The sequence below is a fragment of the Gallinula chloropus genome (genome assembly GCF_964237585.1).
Source record: "Gallinula chloropus genome assembly, chromosome: 2".
Lineage (NCBI taxonomy): Eukaryota > Metazoa > Chordata > Aves > Gruiformes > Rallidae > Gallinula > Gallinula chloropus.
Window position 1 is genome coordinate 31767796 of NC_140086.1, and position 25967 is coordinate 31793762.

General features: G+C 46.7%; 1 protein-coding gene across 6 annotated transcripts in view; it reads left to right on the forward strand.

The window, feature by feature from the left end:
- Positions 1–203: 203 nt before the first annotated feature.
- Positions 204–25967, forward strand: part of LOC311205391 (tumor protein D52-like) — a gene marked incomplete at its 5' end in the record, with an annotated part of 117964 nt that continues 92200 nt past the window's right edge. For 3 of the 6 annotated variants that reach the window (XM_084279797.1, XM_084279795.1, XM_084279796.1), the window contains 2 exons: positions 20384–20507; positions 24878–24993. In XM_084279797.1, the coding sequence (XP_084135923.1) occupies positions 20384–20507; positions 24878–24993 (240 nt within the window). Of the gene's footprint in view, positions 276–20356; positions 20508–24877; positions 24994–25967 lie in introns of those variants that run through there. The other 3 variants (XM_084279799.1, XM_084279798.1, XM_084279794.1) reach the window with 2 other exon arrangements.

The following is a 25967-nucleotide window of genomic DNA, read 5'->3' on the forward strand; positions in this document are numbered from 1 at the left end:
CGACGTTTCAGCACGCAAACCCCGCCGGAGCGCACCGACTGCCGGGCCCGGCCAAGACAGGACGGCCCGGGCCGGGCCCCGCCCCGCGCTCCCGAGCCGCCCTCACCTGGGCGGGGCGGGGCGGGCCGCTGACTGACGTGAGGCGGCCCCGCCCCGCCGAGTGCAGGCGGTGCCTTCGCTGCCAACCAGCAGCTGGCGGGGGGTGGTGGCGGTTGGCGAGCTGAGCTGGGGTCGGACCGGCGTCGGGGCCGCCATGGAGCCTCCGAGGGATCAAGGTAGGGTGGCGGGGGCTCTCGCCGTGCCGTGCCCGGGCTGGCCTCGCCTCGCTTCGCGTCGGGCGGCCCCACGCGGCGGGTGGCGGTGCCTGGCGCTGCCGCGCGAAGCGGGGACGGCGGTTCCTCTCGCAGCCCTTCCGCCGCCGGCACGCCCGGCCCGGACCCTGCCCTGCCCAGCCCTGCCGGCCCGTGGCGGGCCCCGCTTGGCTCACCTCGTGCCCCCCTCCGCGCCCCCCGCTCCGGGGCTGGGCTGAGCGAGGGGGGAAAATCCCCTCACGAAGTAACTCCCGCGGCCGGTGTGAAAGGGCCCCGCTGCGAGAGCTGTGCGCGCCCGGCTGAGGTAGCTCCGCCGGAGCCCGGGCCGGTGCGGGAGAGGGTCCCCCGGCCTGTCGCAAGGCTGCGCCTCCCGTCGCACCGCCAGCTCGGAAAATGCGGAACCGGGGGGCGGGGGCCGGGCAGGGCGGCCGGCAGAGCCCGGGGCGCGCCCCCACCCCCCCGCTGTGGGTGCCGCCGCTGCCCGGGCGCGGGCAGTCAGTCCCGGCCTTCCCACCGGCGCTAGCGGGGGGAACAAACTTTCTGCTTTCGCCCAGGAGCAGGAGCAGAACGCTCCCATCTTACCAGCGTGTAACTTTGGTTAAACCAGCACTGTTGGGTTTGGCTTACTGCTCCGTGATTGTGTCGGTGGGCAGCCGGGTGACCATGAGCCAGCAATGTGCCTGCGTGGCTGGTGAGGCCGGTGGCATCCTGGGGTGTGGTTAGTAGGTGAAGAGAGGCCCTTCTCCCCCTCTGCTCTGCCCTGGTGAGACCCCACCTGGAATATTGTGTCCAGTTCTGGGCCCCTCAGTTCAAGAAGGACAAAGAACTCCTTGAAAGAGTCCAGTGCAGGGCCACCAAGATGATCAAGGGAGTGGAACACCCTCCTTATGAGGAAAGGCTGAGGGAGCTGGGCCTCTTTAGCTTGGAGAAGAGACTGAGGGGTGACCCTATTAACGTGTATAAACATGTGAAGGGTGAGAGTCAGGAGGACGGAGACAGGCTCTTCTCAGTGATGGCCTGTGATAGGACAAGGGGCAGCAGATGTAAGCTGGACCACAGGAAGTTCCATAAGGAGAAACTTTTTCACTGTGAGGGTGACAGAGCCCTGGGACAGGCTGCCCAGAGAGGTTGTGGAGCCTCCTTCTCTGGAGATATTCAAAACCTGCCTGGATGTGTTTCTGTTGGATTTTGTGTAGGTGATCCTGCTCTGGCAGGGGGGTTGGACTTAAATGATCTTTTGAGGTCCCTTCCAAACCCTAATGTTCTGTGATCCTAGGACTGATTAGCAGCTGGCAGCTCCATTTTGGCAGCTGCTCCTCGGCTCCTGAGCGGGAGCAGGGCTAGCATCTCCGGGCAGTCACTCATGGGCTGCAGAAGGCCATGGTCCTTCACCTTTTGCTTGGCAAAAACAATTGTCCTAGGTGCTGTGGTTGTGATGTTTTCCCTAAAACTTTGTGGTATATTTAAAACAAAAAAAATCCACTTTGACCTGCTGCCAGAGAGAGTAGTTGGTGCCAATGATGAGGGCTGACCTGAACGTAAAGCAGGATCTCCTGCTGTAAAAGTTCTCCCACAAAGATGTATTACATACATCCTACTGATCCACCTGTCATTTGGATTCTTTTATATAGTGCACTAGTGAGCTACACACCAGCTGCTGTCTGCCAGGCAAAGTAAGGCAGGCCGCAGTCAACAAGCTACTTTGTTTGAGTAAGCTGGTAGGGGTGCTTGGCCCAGCTCCGTGTCTGTGCCCTTGGACTGATTTCATTCCGTGTTTTCTGGCTGAGCTTGCTCAGAATGGTAGGAAGTGTTTGCTTGTGTTGGCTGTGGCGTTGGAAGCACATGAGGTGCTGGGGGTGTAACCCCTGACTCTGTGCAGTCAAACACTTCTGCTTTGCCTGGTGAGCTGGTTCAGGCACAAATCTTGGTCTGTTTGCGCTCCCGTGTGAGTGTTTTGGGGCTGCTGCAGTGTGCTTGTACAATTAGCAGTGACTTCTGAGTTTTTCTGTGTATAGACAAAAGGGCAAATTATCTTTGCTAGACCAGAATATAAACTGGTGAGGGGCTGAACCTCCTACAGGTGGTTCTTTCAACCATTCTGAAGTCCTGTGTTTATCTTCAATGTATATCCAATTAAAAAAAACCACCTCAATCAAATCCCAAACTCTGTTCTTGGGGACTGGCAAACAGAACTATTCAGCCAGAAAACAGCACAACTCTCAGTTCCATCAGGATTTTAAGTCCAATTGCAGGAGCGTTAGCACATATTTCATTATTTGTGTTTCAGCCTACTAAAAGGCAAAAACACCTTTCTTAAAACTGCAGCATCTTGTACAGTTTCTAAGTGAAGAGTAAGATACTGTTATCTTTTGAAAGGCTTTAGTGACAATGCTCACACTTTCTAGAGGCTTCTTTGGCTGTTGAACTCACTTTTGTAGGTATACTGCTTTGTATGAAAAAGGGTAATGCACCTCAGGCTGCATATCAAGCATAGTGTGCCTTAATGTGATGCAAGTGGCTGTTATGAAGCAAACATGGTGCAACATCTTCCTCTCCTGCCCTTTTGGAGGTGATTATGCTGTCTTCTCTCATGGGTGAGGTGAGGACCTGCAGGTACAGCGGGAAGATCTGGAATAGCCAACACACTTGTATCTGTTCTAGTACCCTGCTAGTAAGCCTTCAGAGACCCATGTCCCTGGCAAACTGGAGTGCTTGTGTTGGAAATTGTGTCTGATGATACAGTATTACTCACCAAAGCCACGTACCAGGCTGCCAAGGTCCTGTCTCTAGGGCTGGTTTAAACATCCTGGATTGTCTCCTCTAACCAGAAATTAATTTCTTTAAAAGTGTGAGTAAGAGGTTGCATTTTGTGTTGTTATGATGACAGCTTTCTCAGCTAGTGAAAGGTAGGAAGGAAATCCAGATTATAGACATCAGCCAAACTAGACAAGGCTAATACTCGAGGTGAATAACCTATTTAAGTCTCCCTGTCTCTTGAGCAGTCAGGTATGGTAACAGCCCTTAAACAGCTGTTAGTAGCCTACCATCAGAAACACTTGAGTACTTTTTAGTTGAATTGTCTTTGTTTTCAGCAAAGGGAAGTGTGGCCTGGCTGTGTGCCTCTGCATGGTGCTCCATGGACTCCAGCCACTCTGGGAAACTTGGTCTGCAAGCACTTGGGGTCTCTTCCTCTGTGACAACAAGCATCACAGCAGTAGTGTCAGCTCCAGCCAAATGGATTTAATGTTCTCCTGAGATGAGGAGTCCCTTGTTTTGTGTTAGGTTGCCATGAACAAAAGTCTGGTCTTTCATCGTGTGGACTATTAACTGCAGCTGTGTCTTCACAGAGATTCTGATGCTTTTCTTTTTCCCTTTCACAAAAATTGTATAACTGGTTTAGCTTGCAAAAAGAGTCTGTCTGTGGCTTGCCACTGTTCCTGTTAGGTGCTGGTATGGTTCACCACTGGAAGAATAAGGCTGAAGCTGCCTCACCAGTAGAAACGATGTGCTCATGTGCTCTGAATGAGGAGGCCCTGCCACTGAGCAGTCTTGTGAAGACGTGCAGCACAGCACAAGCAGTTACCTAGTAATGCTGCATCACTGATGTTGTGTTTAGAGGGTTCTTATGCTTCAGCAGCTCTTTGCTTACGTAACCTGGTGTCTTTAAATGTCTTCTGGCTTTGTGGGACTCAAGAGTCCCATAACACTACATGTGATTTCTTGAGACTGTATATAAACCTTTGTTTTTCTAGAGTCTTGACTTGCATTTCTGGAGCTGACAAAATGAACTTTAGTGTTTGTTTTGTGCAGAAAGAACTTGTTGCTGGCAGCAGGAGAAGATTTCCCCCAGTGACCTAGTGGACAAAACTGCACCTCTGTCTACTGCTTTATTTGTTTTCCTTATCACTATGTACTTCCAGTACTGTAGGGAGGAATTACCTTTTTCCTTAATGTACAGTTGTGAAGTCAAACACTTGTAAGTAAATAAGAGTGGACAGCTGTTGTCAGAACTGCAAAGGAAGAGTGATTTCACTGAACTGACCATCTGCAGCAGGGACTTGAAAATGGAGGGGAAAAAATAGCAGAACAGTTATATCAGTAGGTTATTTGAACAGCAGCAAGTCTTCCCCTCTTTTGCATGAAAAACTCATGGTGGGGGTGGGGAATCTAATTGTTCTGTCTCAGGTTAAGGGTCCTGGCTTGACAGGGTGGTGTTATGTGAGTTATTTAATGGCACTGCTATCCTGCCCTCCCCCCCCCCCCCCCCCCCCCCCCCCCCCCCGCCTCAGCTGGTGCATGAATGAGGTACTGAAATACAGAGGATGGGTGCACTGTGGTGGAGGGACAGTGGAGCAGCTGATGCACAAGCAGCTGCTTGTGTGTCAGCATGGGCTGGGCTGCCAGAGGCTGGAGCAGTGTCAGCTGTTCCTGCCCTCTTCAGCGCTTGGTAACTTGAACTCTTCATTCGTGTTCCTACCAGCTTCGGGAGGAGGTGGAGGAGGGAGCCTGTCTGGCACTCCGACAGTGGAAGAAGTCTGTTGCTTGTGGTATGCATGTATCTTTTGTCCCTGTTTCCTATAACCAGTGTTGTCACATGCAGTCAAGACAAGCCATCACCCAGCCAGAATAAAGCCTTCTGGGGTTGGGAAAGCTTAGTGGAGGATCTTCTTCCTTTGATCTATCAGTGAGGCCAAGCTCTAACTGCTCCAGGCTTGTAAAATCCCAATTGCACAAAATTGATGCAAGTCCTGTTTGTTCCAGTTTCCCCACACTTTGAAGCCCGGTGAACCAGCCCATGGGTTCCCCTTTCTCCCACTGCAAATGTCCATCTAAGCAACGAGGGACCTTGGAGCCTTGGTCTGGCCTTGCTGGCTCCAAGCAAAGCACTGCGCCTTGGCTTGGGTTTAGGAACTGCACTGGCGCAGTCTGGGCAGGCACCCTGCTCTGCTTGATCTGGGTGCTTTGTGGGTGAAGTGGGAACAGCTGATTTTTATGGCTGAAGTTGGCTGCCATATGTTAGCACCACTCCTAAAGCTGGCCTGGGCACGAGTGCTATTGAGCTGCTTTCAGCTGTGCCTGGAGGCTTCTGAGCGTGCTGCTTCCATCTGCGGGGGCTGGCAGTATCCATGTACCGCACTAATCTGCCTTGGGGATTTTGTTTGTATTCATTTTCTTGCTCCTGTCTATTTTGTACATGCATTTCATTTCCCCCTTGTCTTCTACAGCTGCTAAATAGAGTAGTCCTTGACTAACAACTTCTGCTTCATGGGACAGATCGCAGTGGAGTCCTGGGAGGAGCTGACTAGTGAAGGAAGTGGGTGTTGGGGCTTCTGTGGCTTTCTGCCACATACTGACCCTGATGGGTGAGGGCAACCCAAAAGCTGCTTTGGCTGCCCTGGGTGTTAGAAAGACTGGGGTGCTACGTAGGCTTTGTCCTCTTCTTCACCACCATTTGTTCCTCTAACAGGAAGGGGACTAGACAATTTTTATGTGGAGGGAGCCCCTCAGCCAGCACAGAGAAATCTTGTGTGAAGTCAAGGGACTAGATTTGCTATGTAAAATCACTGAGTTGTTTGTGGGTTGCTGTTTCTTGAGGGTGCTGGACATGACTGCAGGTAAGATCGGATATCAGCTGTATCACTTCAAAAAGTGATGTTTCCATGGCAGCAGATACAGTGCAGAGTCTTCTTGAAAGCTAATGTTTTCTTGACCAGCTTTCAGAAAACCAAATAATTCCATTTGTTTAATAGGGAAGACCATCAGTATTGGTTGCTGAACCCTGTGCAGCGGACATTAGTATGGGTTTTTTCGAGGAAAAACAGGGAGGGTGATAATGACCCCACAGTTGCCTCCCCCAGAATCTTTGTAGTATCACAGAACACCAGGTTGGAGGGGACCTTGAGAATCACCTGGTCCAACCTTGGCAAAGGCTCTGTCTAGACAAAAGCATCAATTAGATTAAATGGCCCAATTACCCCATCCAGCTGAATCTCAGGTATCCAATGTTGAGGAATCCACCACTTCCCTGGGGAGACTATTCCAATGGCTGATTGTTCTTGTGAAAAATTTTCCTCTAGAGTCTAATCAGAATCTCCCTGGGAGTAACTTGCACCCATTACCCCTTGTCTTTTTCATGTGATTCCTTGTAGTATGGGCACTTCTGATTTGAGATGTGCTACATGGAGGAAAGGAAGTGTTTACCCATGTCCTTTTAATATCCTGCAGTGAGTAAGCAGAAAAATGTCAAACAAAGGGTGACTGAAAGGGAAAGCAAGCATTAAGCGAGATTAAGCACTAAATTGAAATGCTCTTGTTCAGCCAAAACTGTCAGTCTGTGTCAGCTTCAATTTAAGACTCCAGAGGGACAGACTTCTCTCCTGGTAAAGGTAGCAAGCGTCTTCACAGCCCTTCATATTTGTGTGTGTGTTAGCCAGTGAGATTGGGAACCTTCCCTGACAAGCCTTGTGTTGGAGGGTAGGCTCTGAGCCACAAGCCTTCTCTTTTGAAAAGGGCTGCAATAGCACACCAGCTGCTCATAACTTCCTAATCTGCATTTCTCCTGAAGGTTCAATGTCACTCCTGCCATTTCACAGAGTCACATTTCCTCTTGACCCTCTTCATCCTCCTCTCCTCTGCCCCTGTTTCAGAACGCGTAGCTGCGTGTTGGCTGTAGCAATTGAGCAGAGATACACCATGAGCTTGGGCACTGTGGTGAACATGGTTTCCCTGCTATGAAAACACTTACCTCTAGCTGGGCTGTAGGCAGCTGTATGCATGTTCTTGCAGTTGCAGCTACAAGTGCTGGTAATCCTCTGCAGGAGTCTGTGGCCGCTTGCCCCTGGGAGGGCTGGGCAGCACGGCGCAGAGTATGCTGGCTGCCAGCTAATGCCGCTGTGCTGAACATACTCATTGTGCTATTGCTCCTGAACAGAAAGGGCTGAATTGATGCTATCTAGCTAGAAACCAGCACCACCATTGTGGTGTGAATACTGTCACTGAAAGAGGCGGCTTTCCTGTTTCACAAGTTGACCTCTCTGTTGAGTGAGAGAGCAGAGCACCCGGCGTCCTCGGACTGTGGGAACGTGCTGTGCCGCACACTGGTCGGGGTGACTGGCTTCTGAGCTGACCCTCTCCTGCTTGTAGCCTGCAGGCAGCACAACGCATGGGTGCTGTGCTTAAACCTTCAGAGACAAAGAGGAAACGTGCTCTCTCTATGCACGTATATGTAAGAAAGACAGTAATTTATGGTTAGTGTAATTGAAATTTTAATGATACAATTTAAGAATGATTATTAGTTTAGAATTTGCTATGGAAAAAGGTTATATGCAGGTGAAACTCTAGTAATAATAAAGGTAATGTATGCACTTTGTTTTTCTACCTTTTCCTGGTGTTACTAATATCCTCCCCCTGGCTTCTGAGGGTGGAAGTGTCATTTTGGTGGTGGCGGGGCTATTACACATGTTGCCAGTATTATGACTTCTTTGCTGGGAGCAATAGTATATCGATGGCTGCTTCCTCCTGCTGTAGGATCCACTGGGTTTCTTCTGTTTACACTTGCTTTTTACACTTTTGCTCTGTATTTCAAGCTCCACATTACAGCAAAATCTGTTATATAAAGTGCTTTTTGTGCATGTTAGATATTACCTTCTTGCTGTCTTTGCTGGCTATGAAATAGTTTTGTCCAGCTGCAGATCCCCATTGGTGACTGACAGCTTTCTTACAGCTGTGGGGTCTCCAGTGTCAACCTTGTGCTCTGTTACTTATCATACCGTGCCCATACTGTCACATCTTGTGTCTCTGCTTTCTGAGATAAGCCAAGTAAAACAAAGCTGCAGGCAAATCAAGAAGAGTACAGCAAGAACAAGCCTGACAAGCCTCTAGTCCTGAAGCCTTGCAGACTCGATTCAAAGCTTATGGCCTGTTACTAGCAATGGCAGGGTGGTGGTATGGTGGTGTAAGAGAGGCTGGGAGCAGCTGATGCTTGCTGGGGGTGGTGGGAGAGGCTAGCAGAGGCACAACAGCCGTTTTCCCCTTTGCTTTCCCTTCTCTAGCAGCTAGAGGGGAGTGGAGTTTCATCAGAACCCCCTAAGCCCAAGATACCGATGAAAAGATGTGCTAAGGGAGGCAACCTGGGCTGGAGTTGGTGTTTGCCATCAGGTGTTCCCCTGTGCTTTGCTAGGGTCAGAGCTGATGCTTGGTGAACAGTGATCTCTGTTAATGAGAGAAACCACAAAAATAGCAAAAAAGCAGCTTTGTAAGTAATGCTTCTTGGCTGCTCTTTAGCATGGCAGAACTGTGTGTTTCAGCTGTGACTATTGGGGATGTTGCTCATGTCTGTGTTGCTTTGTTTTTTTACAAAGTACTTTAAACTACTAGCAAGTGTCCTAAGACCAGCAAAAAGCAGTCCTACTCATCCTTCTCTCTTCAACTGTTCTCTGCCTAAACGTGTATGGTCACATCATCATGGCATTAGAAAGGCTTGATTTCAACTTGATCAGGATAGCAGAGTTTGGAGGAAACCCCTCTGATGCTTCCACTCGAGTCTTCGCTGTCTGACGTTCACGGCAGCGCTTTACAGCAGTCCAGTCCCTGGGGATACTCGTACAGTAGAGGACATCTGCAGCCTCTGGCAGGAAAGGCTGCCTTTGAAGAAGGCCATTTCTCTAAGCTTGTGCTTCTGGGCCCCTGTATTCTCTGCAGAGCAAGTTGGGGTCCTGGTATGTCCCCTGCTTCTCCTCACAGGCTCCCAGGAATACAAGTACAAGGACTTGCTTATAAGCATTTTTAAAGAAGCTGTTACAAAATTAGGAACCAGTACTTCCAAGCTGAAAGAAGGGTTGGGGGTATGAAATGAACAAATGGACACAGCTCGCACTGGCTGAAGTCCATCTTGCTCTCATCTGTATTGATTTGTGGAAGACAGATCCCTTCAGCACAGCTCAGAAGTGTTTTCCCTGCATCTGAGGAGTCTCAAGAAGGAGGCCAAAGGCACAGCAGAACGCCCACAAATCAATCACAGTTTTTAACTAACCTGCTGGGCTCTTCTGTGTGCTTTGATTACTGTTTGCAAAGCTTAGTTCTGTGCCTGAACATAGGCTTCAGCGGCCTGAGTGGATCACACGCTGCGTGTGCTGTTTCCATAGCACCACTCCACTCTGTGCTAGGCTGTTCCTGAAGAGGCTTGATCAGCAGCTGAGGTGTGCTCAGGGGTGAGGAGCATTAGGACTAGTACCAGCCCTATGTGTGGTGAAGGAGCCTTATGTAAAAACTGACTTCCCTGTTGCCAGATGTTACCTGCCATGGCAGAAGGAAAACAGCCTGTTTTACTGCAGTGTGTTTCTGTGTTTTGCTTGGAGCCAGGAGCTCTTCAGAGTAGTATTCATGCTGTGTTTAATCTCCTACACAAGCCACTGATATTTTTTTAATCTTTTTTTCTTTTTTTTAGAGGGGCTTTGATCTTGGGTAAAAGGATAGACCTGCAGTGAGCTCTTGTCTGTTTTTTCTCCCAGGTTGGCTCTGGTGTCTACCTGGCAGGTATTTGTTTTACGTTCTTGTCCTCTGGGTTGTAACAGCCCTTTGTGTCCTCTTGCCTAGGCAGACTCTGGAGGTGCAACGCAACTGTAGTGCCCCAAGTAGGCAGTGTATGGGCCCTTGGACAAATGATGCCCACCTGCTGTATGCAGAGCATTGCCACGAGGTCCATTACCACCTCCACAGACATGGGAAGGAGCAGGGAGCAGAGGTTACTGCTGAGGATCCCAAAGAGGTACCTGTCTGGACATCTGAAGAAGGCCAGGTGATGTGGCTGAAATGGCAAGCGGGGGTTGTGCTGCTGCCTGCCAAGCAGCTACTCATCCCTGATCTCCGTACTGTGCAAGACTGAGCTCAGCATGGGTCTGGCTCCCTACTTCTCCCAGGCCATGATGGGACCTCTACACGTTATCTTCCCCACCAGCTCGTGCTACAGTGTGTGTGGACCTCAGCACCAAGCTTGGGCTGGTGATCCAGATCAATTAATGCTCTGAAGCCAGTTGTAGTTGGTTTGCATGTTTGTCACTGAGCAGGGAATCTGGTGTAAATGACTTTTGGAGATTACATAAGAGGGAAAGCAATGTGAGTGTCAGTGGAATCTGCAGAGCAGCCTCCTGAGTATTTCCTGCAGTGGAGAGGGATTGTTTTTGCAGTAAACAAACAGCAAAGTGAGAGCTTTACTTGAATGCATTTACAGGCATCTTTAATTCCATTCTAGCACACTGGTACATGAAGTCTTTTATATTCAAGACCAGATTTCACCTTGGTGAATGAGAGAAATGTACTTCCCCCCCCAATGAAAAGTATTTTCCTATTCAAGAAGCATCTTTTGAGACAGTGAAAATATGGAAGAGGAATGTAGAAGTCAAAGAAGACCTCTGTGTGTCATCAGGAGGACCTGAGAAGACTTTTTAAGCTCTTTGGGAGAAAGAACTGATAAGTCAGGGACAAAGCAAACATCAGGTAAAAAGTTTGGTTGTCTGCCTGCTCCAAGGCAATGTCCCTGGAGAAGTCTTGTTTCCCCTTCATGCAAGGTGGTGGCAGCAGCATTTCTGAGGGGTGTGGTGGCTCCTTAATAATGCCATATCACAGCTCCCTAGCTAAAGTGCAGGCTTGGGGATTGACAACTTGGGAACAAGCAGTATACAAGTCAGTGCTTGGATTTCCCCTTGTCAATATCCTGACCCAGTTTTTATCTGGCAATGCAGAATGAAAAGTTGTGAGTTGCATTATTAATAGCTATTTAAGCTCTTAATTATTCTGAGCAGTTTCTGTGCTGATGGCCAAGCTATGATGTGCCAAACTTGATGCAACAGTAACCTGCTGGGTATTGGACAGACCAATCGTTAAGCATAAAGTTTGGAAAGTTTTCTAGGCTGATCCATTAAACAGAACTAATCCATTAAACTTGGACTGGGGCATGACCAGTGCAAGAGTGGCTATGAATATATGTGTTTGTTCTGTCTGACAATTGCAGTTGTGAAATGGGGTGTGTGATGGGTTAGCTCGTGTGATGGAGAATGATGCTAAACTTAGACTTCACTTAGCAGTGCAAAGCTTTATTCTTAGGGTTTGCAGTGATGTTCAGTTTCAGGTCAAATACTGTGAGGAGGCAACTTGGACAAACAGTGCAGTGCAGTTCTGGACCAGCTGCTCTCTAAAAACAGTGGAAGTGTGTGTTCTTAAAAAACAAACCCAAAACCCAGATCAACCAAACCCATGTAAAACCCACCATGCTGCCTTCCCTGCTCCTTTTCCTTCAAACTTTAATCCTTCAAAACCACTGTGTTTCTTCTCTTGCCCTTAGTTACCATAATTTCATATGTACTGTAATCAGGAAAAATGTCTGCCTGACTCTGTGTTTATCTAGGTGTCTTTCCAGTTTTGTCCACTCTCATGTACTGCAATAAAATAAAGGCTTTATCTTGTTTTACTTATTTGGCTGTGAAATACTAGTGTGGAGCCTGGAGATCAGCTTATCCAAGCATGCTGATGTTTAGCATTGCGTGGAATGGACTGGGACACAAGTGGATCATGCATAAATGTATGAATGCTGGTTGGAAATCTTGAGAGATTAGTATTTTTACAATCTGAGATCGGTACTTTTCTGATCTGAACCTGTGTAGGTTGTAAAAAAGCAAATGTAGATTGCCTGTAATGTCACCCAGAGGTGAAAAGTGATGTCTCATGCCTGAGTCTGATTTGATGGAAGAAGGTATGCTCAGGTTTTTCTGTCACCTGAAAATCCTTAAAAGCTTTATCTCTTTATGAGGAATCATCTCTGGACAAACTTTCTTGACCCTTTTCTTTGCCTTCCTCCCATTTTGTCGTGATCAGTGTTTTATGACTGTCTATTGATTTATGTAACAGCAGTATCTCTGTAGGCTAACAGGTTCGTTTAATTTACTGGCTTGGTCTGATTTGGAGTAGGAGCAAATGTCCTTTAACAGGATTTACTCAGCTCAAGCAGTATTAAAAGTCATTCAAGGACATAACAATCTGATAAAAATCTCAGAGCACTTATTAATATAATGGGAACTTCAGTGGTCATAATACCTTAAAGGTAGATGCAATTTCTGCATTATATTAGAAAAAAAATAAGCCAGTGGGTGCAGTTGGTTTGGGAGTTAATTGCTCCTGGTTCATTGCATGCACAGCTGCAGGATTGTCCCTCTTACCTTTTACAAGAGACTGAGTAGTGCAGAATATTCAAGCCCTGTGTTTGACCAATTTGCAGCCCTGGCAGGGTGCGGTTCAGAGTCCCTTTGATAGTGACAGCTGTTGCTCCAAGTCAGTTTGGAAGTGCTGCCGGGATTGGTGCTGCCCAGCTGGGCAGTGCTGTGTGTGTAAGAGTATAGGCAAGTAGCAGCCAGCTCCACCGGGAATAGGACACCGCGTGGTTGCGTGGGTCACTGGTAAAATGCTGAGCTGTAAAGGAGTAGGTCACGTGTCTTTGGTGCTGCAGAGCAAACAATGCAGCTCACTCTGTGCCTTCAGATGAGGGACACCCAGTAAGGGTGAACTGCTGCATCAGTGTGCAGGAGTACACCACACCAGCAATCTCCTGCTGTGCTGTTAGCACACCTATGTTAGGTCTTTCATTAAGTTTAGGTGGGCTCACCCAAATTCTGCAGTGGGTGAGAGATGTGTATGGGTCTGGTTTGTTCTGAGCTTGCCTGCATGGATAAGGTACGTAACTGGCTTGAGGCGTGTTGGCTTTTAAGCATCTCTGGGACAGGCTCATTCTCTGAAGGGTTTGTGGCGAAAACCATTACTAGGCTGAAGGTGTTACTTGGCTGGGGTTGGACCCGATGATCTGAGGTCCCTTCCAACCCCTACGATTCTGTGACTGGTTGGGGAATGGGGATCAAGGGCTTGTTCTTACGAGCTGAAAGATGTCTGGTGCATATTTATTGTATCAGTGCACCACTACTGCTGGCTAGCCAGCGTTTTACAGTTTCACAGGCACTTCACACTGGCTTCTCAGAGAAGCCAAGAGCAAAAATATTCATAGGATTTCTACTCAGCTTGCTACTTGCAGTTGCTTTGTGTTACCCAATTGTGGGTGTTCAACAGAATCAATCTAAGTCTTAAACTCGGTTAGTCAGGAAAGAAAGAGATGGAAACTGATTTCCACACTTTAATGTGCATTTATTGGAAGGGTGTAATTCTGTGCCAGTAAGCTTAAAGCTGGGTTTGAGGGTGTAAAGGGTAAGTTAGGTGCTTGGGCTCTTACTTGTTTTTGTAGCTTACTGAAATGGCACCAAGTACATTCTGTTGACTTCTGATACATTGTTTGCATTTGCTATAAGCCTGCTGATGCTGTGAGCCTAGAGAAGGGCAGGGTAGTCCAATGAGGGGATGATGCAGGGGAAAAAAAAAGGTATTTGAACAACCTGGCAAAAGGTTGGCTGCCAGGCTTCCACATGAAGGCTGCCACTGAGTGGTGTGTGTACATGTAACAACAGAAGCCAAAATGACATGTCCACTAAGTCCCATCAAATCTGGGGTGAAAGTGCCTGAGCACTGCTTGTGTATAGAAAATAGTGTGGGATTTCAGGAGAGCACAGCCACCTACCTGATTCCTTCATTAGACTTTGAGGTGCTTGGGGTGGAATTATGTCAACAGGAGAGAAGGCTGTTTTGACAGGACTGAGCTCTCCATACTTTGTCTTCTGATGGTAAATTTAGCAGTGCTTCTAAAAGACTTCTCTGGTCCTGGGTGTGCGTTGTTTGTGGGAGCCCAGCTGCAGATTACCCTTTCTGGGTGACTTGTACAACAGTGTTAAAAATTGCTACGTCCTTCAAGCACAGAGACGGTTCTCCCAGTGGTTTTGAAGAGCAAACTAACATCTCCAGCTGAACCAATACATCTGAGGCCTTTATGCCAGCTTTTGTCTGGACTGAGATGCTTTGCTTGGAGAACCTGGGAGCAAGCTCTCAGGAAAGCTGCTGGAGGAATAAAGGAAGCCACACTGGAGTGGGTGAAGAATAAATTGAGGAGTCTGAGAAGAGAATTCAGTGACTTCAGCCTAATTTCCCTGGTATCTCTGTCAGTGCAGTGCCCCATCTGATCACTGTTTCTGCTGTGCTGGCTACTGCTTCCTTTGGCCTGGACGCTTCCCATAGGTTGGAAATGCTTTTCACCTGTTAGTGCTGGAGTTGACTAACCTGACTGCTTTGGCCACTGTTTGAGATATAAAACTTTGCTGTGGGTCTGGGATTTCTGCCTAAGGAAAACCTTGTAACTGCTGGAGTAGATGTCTTCTGAAGATAGTGGAGAAAGTGTGCAGATGCAGAGACTTCTGTCTGATGCGAATGGGTTAAGAGTCTTACTGTGGTATCAGCTTGTCTAGCAGCAAAATATGCCAGAGCATTGATCTACTCCCTCACAAGATCTCAGGAAATTAGTCTGAGTTTATAATTGGATTGGGAGGAGGAGAGAAAAGAACTGCCTTTGAGACATGCATCAGCTGTCTGAAATACTGTGGGCTGAGACTTTGGTGTAAGGAAAGAAGAACATTAGCAGCCCCTAATCCTTAATTGTAGCACCCAGAAGTGTTTGTGTTGCAGGGTTAGGTGTCTTGGGAGAATACTGATCTTTCTAAGAGGGTTTTGTTTGTTTAGGGTTTTTTTCTGGGATTTTTTTTTATTGTTTGGGTTTTTAAATGGCACTAAGTGAAGGCAGAGTTTAGTTTTAAGAAAATGCTGGAGAAGATATTTCTATACAAACAACCATAGTGGAGAATGCTGCTGCATCAGGGAGAGCTAGTCCAGAGAAAGCATGTTGGGGGAGCCTGAAGTAACAAGATTAATGTGGTGGTGGTGAGTTGGACTCTGCTAGAAGACAGCTAAAGCCTAAACCCTTAAGCCAGAGCCTGCTAACAATTACTGATAGGGCTGCAGAAGCCTATACTCATACTGTTCAGCAGCTGTGCAGCTCTGTTCATGCCATGCACAAATCGTGGGGCTGAAAGACTTATCTGCTGTTCAAGGGGAGGGCAGAGAGCACAATGTGGAAATAGGAGCACAGATGTCCTAATTTAAGGTTTGCTTAGTGTTTGGGCTTCTATCTGTGGCTTCATTGCATCCTTCTTTCCTACTGCAGTTTTACAGCCTTGGGTCAAGTGCCGAAAGGCTTTCCTTGTCTGTAAACTGGTAAGGCTTTGAAGATCAAATTGATGCTACAGAACCTAGATTGGCTTACAATGCTTAAGTAGCTTTACAGGTCTTAAAATGGCTTATGCCCTATAAAACTCAGCTGGAGTGGGGAGAAGAGCCTGACTGTTGCTGCCTGATGAGGATCTACCTGGTGGGGGTGGGGGAGCAGCAGCCTCAGTTACTGGAAGTCCTCCAGTCAGTCTTGGATGTTAGCAGGGTGCAGAAGATGAAAATTCAACCCTGGTATATGCTAATCAGGCAGCTGAATCTTAACAGTCAACCTTGAAATAAGAGTTTGAATCTTTTTGCTATGCCCCCAGAACAGCAAGTGCCTCTTCCCTCTCTTTGGCAAGAATCCCATCCCCTCATCTTCCCCCATCCTCTTTTGCTTACTCAAGTGCTGGAGTCATGGTAGGCTTGCCAAACGTATGGGCTGTGGTGCACATTGGGCATCTCTGTGCTTAAACAGGGCACAAATGCAGGACATAGAAGATGGTGAATGTGCCTCTGTAGCAGAACTCTTAATCTGATTAGGCACAGGCCTTGTGGAGTGGTTATTTAGGTAGCTTTATCCAAAGTATTGTTTAGATCTTGTCTTAGGACATCTTCTGTATTCCTCCAATTCTGAGCCATCAGCAATAGCCTTTCTGCTTTGAAATCGCTGTGTCTGAAACACTGCTGAACACACAGTAGTTTCTCCAAAGCCAGGAGATGATACTCAGTCGTACTTGAGCTGGGTTTGGCAGCGTTAGGGAAAGACAGGTAACTCTCTCATGTACAAATTACTGTCCTGCTAGACCTAAATGTGGGGAAAAGCAGCTTCTTTGCAAGGCTACAGTGACATCTTATCCTTGCTTAGCTACCAGTGAGGTAGAAGTGCTTTAATATTGTACTGCCTTGCTTAAGTTGCTGCTGGAGCTTTGGGCAAAGGTGGAAGCTGTAGACCTGGGTAGCAGGTGGTATCTGAAGAACAAATGGTGGCTGAGACTAGGCAGGCAAATACCAGTGTTTGCTCAAACTTACCAGCTTTTCTAGCTGTGCAGGAAGTTCCCTCCTTTATGATTCATGATGTGCACAATCTGTGCTGGCTGTTGATTCTGAATAGTTACCTGGGGAAGCTGTAAGCATGCTCTCTGACCTTATGTAGGCGATTACATGATTAATGGTAGGAGTTGTGATGGTAACACTTTGAGGTTTGCCAGACCATCCTGAACCACTCTGGCGTTCAGCTGAACTTGCCAGTAACTGGTTCAGGTGTCCTTACCAGAAGTTGCCTACCTTCATGCCAGTCTTAAACACCAGCTTTTAAAATGGTATAGATGGCTTAAGTACCAACCTCTTAGTTACCCTTAGTTGTTAAGGGCAAATGAGTACTTGTTCCAGAACAGCAATCTCTTCAGTTAGAATCTTTTGCATAGTGAGCAAAACCCCACTGCTCATTGTCTCTGAAGCAGGTGCATCCTTAGTCTTCATGATCTCTTCAGGTACTGGCTTGCAGCTGATGCCTGCAGTAGCAACCAAGGTACGCCCAGTAACAATTGACTTTGCCATTGCGCAGGACAAAGAATGAGGATACTCAAGCATGCACAGTAAGTATGGTGAGGTATAACAGAAGTCTAAACGTAGTCTTCACCTCTAAAATGCCTGTCTTGCATGGGGCAGGCAGGTTACATCTAGCAGGGAATGGCTCTGCAGCCTCAGAGTAAAACCTTTCTTTTTGGTTCTGTATGGCTACTGTCTGTCATCCCCATCCTGATTTGTTTCCTAAGGGCCATCACTTTAATTTGGAAGGTCCCTTCGAGAGAAATTCATTCCTCCTCCAAATGTACCACACTAACAGCTAGCAGGGCCTATCTTCAGTTTGCCTTTAGCCAGTACGGGAGTGCTGCCTTGCTTTGCCCTGAATCCTTGGGTGTGCTAAGGAGCTACTGGGGAGGAAGCAGATAAACTGACTTATGGCTGGCAAGGCAATATTTGTCTTTCCTGAAGTGGATGAGTTAGGGGGGACAGGTAACCTAGAAGTCCTCCTATAGCAGGTTTGGAAGGGTCAACTGCAGTCCTTTTTTCTTACAGCTGTATTGGCTTATACTTCATGGAAAAGACCATCAAACTTCCCTAGGCGATGAGGAAAAGCTTGTTTGGTGAGCTCCTTCATCACCAGGTAGGATTTGTAGGTGAGAATATAGGAGCCACTCCTTGCTCAAACTCCTGCAGGTAAGAAAGCAGGAGGCTGATTTGGTTAGGAGGCTTGTTTGGGAGGTGCCATAGCAACCCAGCTTTAAGCTAGATTAGTCTGAGCAAAGAGGATAGCTTGAGGTAAGGAGTGCTTGCATCACCTCTCTATTGGCAATCATTTTAGGACAGCAGGATTTCAAAAAACTGGAGAATTGTCTTGGGTGACTGATGGGCTCACGCTCCAGCAATGCATAACCCATAGCAAAAGCAGAATTCAGCCTCTTGTGGATGCTCAGATTTGTACCTCTGCACACCTTCCCTGTAAGCCAAAGGTGTGTTCTAGCTGTGGGCTAGAGCAGAACCAGTACTTGTCTCTCTGACTATCCTGATGGTATGTTGGAGAGTTTGGCCCATACACACTTCTGTCTGTACTGGTGACAGGCCAGGTCAGTGGTCTCAGACTGGAAATCAAGACGTCTCTAGAATGGTGAAACCAACTTTTGCACAATAAAGATGCAGGAAGAGGGTACAAATTTGTTTTTTGAATGTATGATACAAGTAAGAGTCACCACAGGTAATTTTCTGTAAATTACAACAGTGGAAGTGGTGACTCCAGTAAATGCCCTTAGCCCTGGAACTGCATTCCTGGTGGTTAGCAGGGGTGAACAGATCTTCAGAAGGGGCTCTTTTTCCTATAATTGCACTGTTCAGTTGTAGTATGCTGGCACTAACTAGTGTTACATAGGATGATTCTCTGGGGTTGGGAAGAAGCCCTAGGGGGTAGCCTCACCTTCACTCTCTGTGTCGCTAGAGCAGTGACAGAAAACACCCAGCTCTTCCAGCATCTGACTTGTCCCTTTGCTTAATCCAATTTGTACAGCCGCTGCCTGAGCCTCTTGCACAGAAGGCAGCCCCTGACTGCAAAGCAGAATCGGTAGCAATGCCTATTAGCATGGTTGGTTAACAGGGAGCATGTTATTAGCTGTGTTACAGTGCTCCTCTGCCTCTGGATGCTTAAACTAGAATCTCTTGACCTTTGTCAGGTGAACTTTGCAGTATTTCTGGCAGGTGTTGCAGCCACGTGTTGCAAATGCAGAGAGACATGGTATTTTCTGCTTTTTGGTGGGTTCGGGAAATAGCAGAGCCCTGTGTTCCCAGCTCTGGCACTCTCATTGTTACAAGCCTGCAGGTAGTCTGCACCAGAAGCTGATGTAGGTCTGCAGTCTAGAGGATCTGCTCTTTAATTAGCTGGAAGGTCTGTTTCTGCTCCGGCTGACTGCAGTGGGAATGGGCAGTCAGAAGTGGTACTCTTTCTTCTCGTATCCCCAGGGAATACACTGCCAAGGCTTGACTCGGGTGTGCTGCAAGGCTCCCCCACTTCAGCAGCTTTGAGTGCAGGGTGATGTAATGCCTCTGATCAGCTCTGTCTTAAAACATCACTAACAGCAGAAGAAAAGATTAACTTCCATTTATTTATATGTCACCTCTGTACAGGCTGCAGTGAAGAGCCCAGGCAAAGGCGTGGGGCAGGGAGGAAGTTGTTGCTCAGCTCTAAGGGTGATCTGTGCTGCTAGTAAGCTTGGGTTTTCAGTGAAAGAATCTGCCCTTGGAAGAAGGGGAAAAAAATAGTACTGAAGCACTGCAAAACTGTGCTGTGAGTGCCTCTTTTAGAGAAGAAGCACTTCTGCTTTCCAGGGCTAAATTTTAACCCCCCACCGTGAGGTCAGATGGCTTATGTAAGTTGATCTTTCTTTGTGGTATAGGTGTCAAAACATAAATACTTTTCATCAGGAAGATGCATTCTGGTGTTACCGGTTCCTGGCGTAACCGGCTGCACTAAATGACACTAGCTGAAGTGCCAAGGACATTGGGCAGTTCACTTCAGTAATCTTAAAAAACACCTACAACCAACCCTAGTAAGCCCAAACAAACCAAAAAAGGCAAAAACCCCCCAAAAACCCAAGACCAAATCAAATCCAACCCCCATCTCATACCCAGGTATTTTTAGTCTCATGGGTAAAAATCGTAATGTGCATCAGCACTTTCATAAAGAAACTGGTGGTGGTTATAGCTTTGCCTTCAGAGTGCTGCTTTCTCCTATTCTGAGCTTGCACTACAGTGGGATACCTGGGCAGCAGAGACAGGTTCCTGGCTACTGGTTAGCACACTGGTGGAAGCAGCTGGGGAGATAGGTACACAGGCAGAATTTTCCATTAATCAGAAGAAAAAGTCTTACACAGATGGTATATAGGATAGATTACGGCTAGTAATCCTTTTGTGTCCTAGAAGATTAAGGTTATCCTGGTGTAGCTGCAGTCAGCTGACCTTTTTTTATTTAAATGACTGAAAATTCTTGATGCAGTTCTGCAGAGCACCAAGGCTCTTACCAGAAGCCAGGAGCGGTGCGCTGTGAATGTTTGTTAAAGGAACGGTTTGTTTAAGTCCAGCCTCAGTTACAAATTTACAGGAACTTAACTTTGTGCCGGGTAAACAGCAGCAGCTACAACATGGCTAAGAAGTGACTTGCTAGAAGGATCTATCAAATCTAACAGAGGCATCGAGACCTGAATTTTATAAGGAGGTATAGTGAGCATCATGTGAAGAAGCAGAGGGTTTCTGAATTCTGCTGGCTGGGTTGCCCCAGAAAACGAAGATGAATACTTTGGTGGGAGAAGAGGATGTCTGCATGCTCTGAATTTTCTGGCATGGATCTGTATGAGGATTACAAATCGCCCTTCGATTTCAATGCTGGAGTGAACAGAAACTATCTTTACTTGTCGCCTAGCATAAACCTTTCTCCACCTGGATCACCTACACTGGCGAAGTCTGGTAACTTCCTGCTCTTTCTTTCTTTCTGAAAACCTCTGCGTGGAAAGCTTAATGATTAATATCTCTGAAAAGGAACTTCTCAAATTAAGAATTAAAAAAATGTGGCTGAAGTGCAGGTATAAATGATGGTAAGAGTTGACCTGCTGTTAACTCTGGTTATTAGCTTCAGTGTGTCGTGTAGGTAATATTTCATGTGCTGTGCATTTACTGCCTTTACCTTACTTGTTATTTCTTAATTCAGTAGACAGGCAGTTTGAGGGAAAACAAATAAAATTAGGAAAAAGAAAAGGGAGGGGGGGGGGCAGCTTCTGCAAGATTGCAGTAGTTGGCCTTGTTTGACCACTGGCTTTTTTGGGGAAAGTAGGAATTGCATACTCAGTATGTCTTCAGAGCTCTGGGTAGTCTAACATTTGCTCTAAAGCCCTTACTCTGTTGCACCTAGTGTTTAAAATGCTGTAAGTCTTGTGCCTGTGGGTAGTTAATGTACTGGCACTCCCTGGGGGAAAACAGCTGTTACGTGATGTGCTATAACAGCATCTGCCTGGATTCTAGCTGGTAACCTGTTGTACAGCATCCATGTAGCTGTGTCTTACTGCCCATCCATTCCATGCTGCTGGACTTGATCTCCCAGAGTAATTAAATATCGAAAGCTTATCCCTACTTCAGGTTTGAGAAAGCAAAGTTATAAAGGTGGGTTTTTTAATGGGATCATCCTTTTAAAACCTTAAGGAAACATAAATCCTTTGGGAAATGTCTGTGTGAAACAAAACTCCTCTCTGAACTAGATGAACTGGGGACCTGTGAGGAATGGTAGTCAGCTTTCACTTCTGCTGTTACTGCATCTCCCACCTCTGCTAGGGGGTGAACAGGTCTGTGCCTGGTGATGATGCTTCACCATAAGCACCAGCCTTTGGCTTTTTGTGGGTCTGGTGGGTTTTTTTATTCACTTTGAATGAACATATGATTAGTGTTTGGGAGAAGCCCAAGAGCATTCTCTCTTGAGTGGGTCTCCCTTTTTGACTTTTAACTGAGATAAATGGGAAGCACTTAAATCTGACCCATCTTCCATATCATGAACTAAAACTCCTCTGTAGCACTGTACATTAATCAAATGTTGGACTGAATTTAGAATCTAGTAACATCTTGTTCTCCTGAATTCTAACAAGCACCTCTCTTTCTTTAGCTTTATCAACCACATGGTGATTACCAAATATGCTCATTCTGAGTTTCTGGCACAGAGTGTGTCTGTCTAAAGATAAACCTTTGTGGAGGTTAACCTTCCCCCCTACACCCCGAAGGCTGCTCATCTGAAGTGACCAGCACTTCCTTAAAGGGCTAATGTTTGCTGCTGATCGCTGAATTCAGGCCGGAAAGTGGTAGGAACTTCAGGGCATGAACTTGGGTTGAAACCAAACAAGGCAAACCCTAAACCAGAAAAGCTGAATGACTAATGCATTGCTTAAGTATGGAGGACTCTGAGTAGCAGTGAATTCTTATCTTCCTAAACGGTCTAGAAATGGAAGGGGGAGGTGAGATCATTCCCTTCCTTCTTGGTATTGAGGCTTAAATTCAGCATATGCCAGTTCTGCAAAGAAAAGGTGTATTCCCAAAACAGAAGCTACTGCTGTGGGAGAAAACCCGGCATGTTTTCCTAGTGCTGGATTCCCTTGGTCTATTTTTGGTGCAATAATCTGTATGACTCTTCATAACCAGATTGAACAGACTTTCAGCTGTTTGTGCTAATGCTCCGGAGCCTGCTTGGTCTTTGGTACTTGCAACTTTCTGGAACAGCTTTTGCAACAGCAAGCTCTGTAATCCCTGAAGAGGCTGGACTGGAGAACAAGGTCAGGAGTCGGAGGCTGATGTACGGGGGTCGTAGAGCATCAGAGGAAAGTGCAGCTTAAATTGTTAGCACAACTTCAGTTAGGTGTATGTGATTAACAGCATCGTTAGTAATTTGACAAAAAGGGATCATATTCTTAACTGCTTGGTCTTAAGAAAAGGAAATGTTTTGATATACAAAACATTTACCTGAGCCATAATCCTGTTTGGTGCTGTAGTACTGTGCTTTGGTTCTGAGCATTAGACTTGCCCTCGTTTAGCTCGGGCCAGCAGCTAAGCACCAGGCAGCCACTTGATCACTCCCCTGTGATGGGATGGGGGAGAGAATTGGTAGAGCTACAGTGAGAAAACTCCTGGGTCAAGAGAAACAGAGTTCAGCAGGGCACGCAATAAAAGGAAGATTACACTAATAATAATGATGTGTATACAAAGGATGAACAGCACAATTCCTTACCACCCACGATTGATACTGTGTGACCTCGCCCCCCCCCCCCCCCGTTGCACAAGACCCTTAGCAGCCCCCCTTCTCAGCCTACATGCACGGCCAAAGCAAGAGGAGGAATTCATTCCCCACTTCCTGTGGGCGGGCAGTTGTTCAGGCATCCCTGGGAGAGCAGGGCGCCCTCACGTGTACTGGTTACTTGGGAAGACAAATGCCACCACCACAAAGTCAATGTTGCACAAGACCCCCAGCTGCCACTCAGCCTCTCAGCCCACCCCCAGTTACAAACAGAACATGGTACGGAATATCCCTTTGGCCAGCCTGGGACATCTGTCCTGGCTGTCTTCCCTCCCAGCTTCTTGCGTGCCCCTTACCTCTCATTAGCAGGGTAGTAGGAGAAGCTGAGAAGTCCTTGACTGCACAGCAACAACTAAAACATCGCTGTGTTACCAGCACTGCTTCCATCCTAACTCCCAAACACAGCTCTACACTGGCTGCTAGAAAGAAAATTAACTCTGTCCCTGCCAAAACCAGGACAAGATAGTGTGTCAGGAAACCAGTAGGGACTACATTGTGTTTGTGTAGGTATAGATTTCATAAAGGCAGAAAGGGGTGTGGATTCTTGCTTTCTATATGCTTCCTTCTCAGTGCACTCCGTGGCAGTTTACCATTTACAAATGTTCTGCTCATACAGCAGCATGCTTCCAGAAGACAAGTGTTGTGGACACAAATACAGGCAGAAAACATGCTGTTTTGGAAAGAATTTGTGGAATGCAGCGCTACCCGAGTTCATTAACTTGATCAAGGACATGGCTTTTTCTTTTCTTAGACTTGACAATTGCTACAGGAGCATGTTTCATGGAATTCCTACCACTGATTACAGGCTCCCAGAATCTTCCCCCCCCCCCCCCCCCCCCTTGAATTTTCAGTTGATTGTGGTGTAGCACATTAAGTTTTTTGATTCCCAGACCAAATGGTGCTGTGCAGTGCCATCAGAAATGGCTGAAATGAGGATGGAGTTTGGTCTGGTTAATTACTATAGTGACTGATAAGGGAGCATTACTTACCAAGTTCTCCACTTGCATCTATAAACATGTGTATGTGTACATACTCATCCTTTTTCCTCACAAACCAGTTGGGTTTTTTTTATTCTATTATAAGATTTTTACTCCCTTTTTATTAGCTATAAAGCCCTTTAACCTTTTGAATAGAGAATTAGTTCTGGGACTCCACAACCATTCCAGCATGTAGTGTCTCTGCAAATTAGAAAAGGATTCCTTAGTTCTGGGAAACTATTAAGTGTCAGAGGAATTTGGTGGGATCTTGGTTTCTGGAGTTGGAAGTGGAAGAGGCAGCAGTGTGAGTGGATGCACATCCTCGTCAGCCCCTTCTCAGCACTCCACTGCTTTGTCTGACGTGATGACCTTTTATTCCCAACCTCCTCCTGTTTTATTGTCCAGGCACAACACAGTAACTTACTTCTAGTTCCTTGACACCTGCAACTTTCTAGTGACACTGGTTCCTGTCACTGGGGAGAGGGAGGTTGAGTGTGGTATGGAGGAAGAGTTTGTCATTGCACTGCAAGCCTTTTCTCTGCTGTAGCTGAACTTGCTTGTCGCCCTCACTGCTCCCAATGCACAAAGAAAGGGCATTTTTTTTTAATTTGACCCAGAGAGCAGAGAGGGAGGGAGGGGGCCTCTGCTTGAGCACCTCCAGAGTTTCTGTGCACTGTGAGTGCAAGAGTACAGAGCACATGGACTCCTGGGCAGAGGTTGTGTAGGAACTACTGGTTGGGACATACTGTTCTGCACCTTGGTTTCTATCAGAGTAGTAGGATGCACTGTTCTCAGCATTTTCAGTCTCCTGTTATAGCAACCACATTGAGCTTTAAAGCAGCTTGAGAGAACAAAATGGCCAGTAAAATGCTTCTGGTTTCCTGTACACCGTGGTACTCAGAGAGCATGAATTCAATGTTCTCTTATGGATTTTCTTTGTGCAGTGGCACAAAAGGGCTGTATATCAACATCAGCTGTTTTCTGGGTGACGTGTGGTGATCTGACTTTGTTAATGGTTTGTTCACATCAAGGGCTGCTGAGAAGCGACTCTATACCTGAGGTTGGAGAGGATGTTGCTGCGACAGTTGGCATGGCAGAAACACTCTCAGAAGAAGAACAGGATGAGCTAAGGAAAGAGCTTGCTAAGGTAAATCTCTTGCAAATAGTTCTTAAACTGGTTTTGAGACTGAAAATCTGGGATAATGCTGTCTTTGAACATAGACTTAATGCTTTGCATATTTGTTCTGTGAATGTCTAAAGCCAGATATGGCACTCCTGTGTGCTTTGGGGAGGGAAAGGGAAGGTGTCAAGGAGAAAAGAACATCCAGTTCTAGCTATAGGAATTAAACTAGAAGTGCTGAGGGACAGATCTTACACCAATACACATAAATGCCTAATGCTTTATTTCCTCCAGTGAGAAGGGTTAAGTAAATAAGCTGTCAGAGAACATGGTTGGAGGCCAAAGCTAAATATTGTCTCAATGGGTGTGGAGCAACTAAAGCTGCTGTTTTCATGAAGGATGCTTCAGAGTAATATCTATGTAGACAGTGTTTTGCAAATATCTAATGATGTAACTATTCTTGACTGCAGTTTGTACAGCAGAATTTTTTTAAGAACAAGTTAAAGTAGCACCCTTGGAAAGGACAGTCAAATACGCAATCCTGATATATGACTTGCAACAGTTGTCAAAGTCAAGCTGTATTGAGTTGCTGGGTTTGTTGGGTTTTTTTTTGGTTGGTTGGTTTTTGGTTTGTTTGGGATTTTTTTTTTGTAGCTCTGTGTTTAGAACTCTAATAAAAAGCTTTATCTTAAACCTTTGTCATCTGAAGTTTAGCTGTGAAATAAGCACAGAATCACAGAATTACAAGGTTGGAAGAGACCTTTAAGATCATCAAGTCCAACTGTTCCTGTCCTATGCTAAACCATATCCCTAAGTACCTGATCTACCCTTCTTTTAAATACATCCAGGGAAGGTGACTGAAAAACCTCCCTGGGCAGCCTGTTCCAGGCCCTGACAAATCTTTTACTGAAAGAGTTCTCCTTTCAGCACATTAAATACAGTCTTTGTTTTGGTAGCCTTGAGTATTATTTAATGGCAAATCAATTAGCTGAAGATGGTAA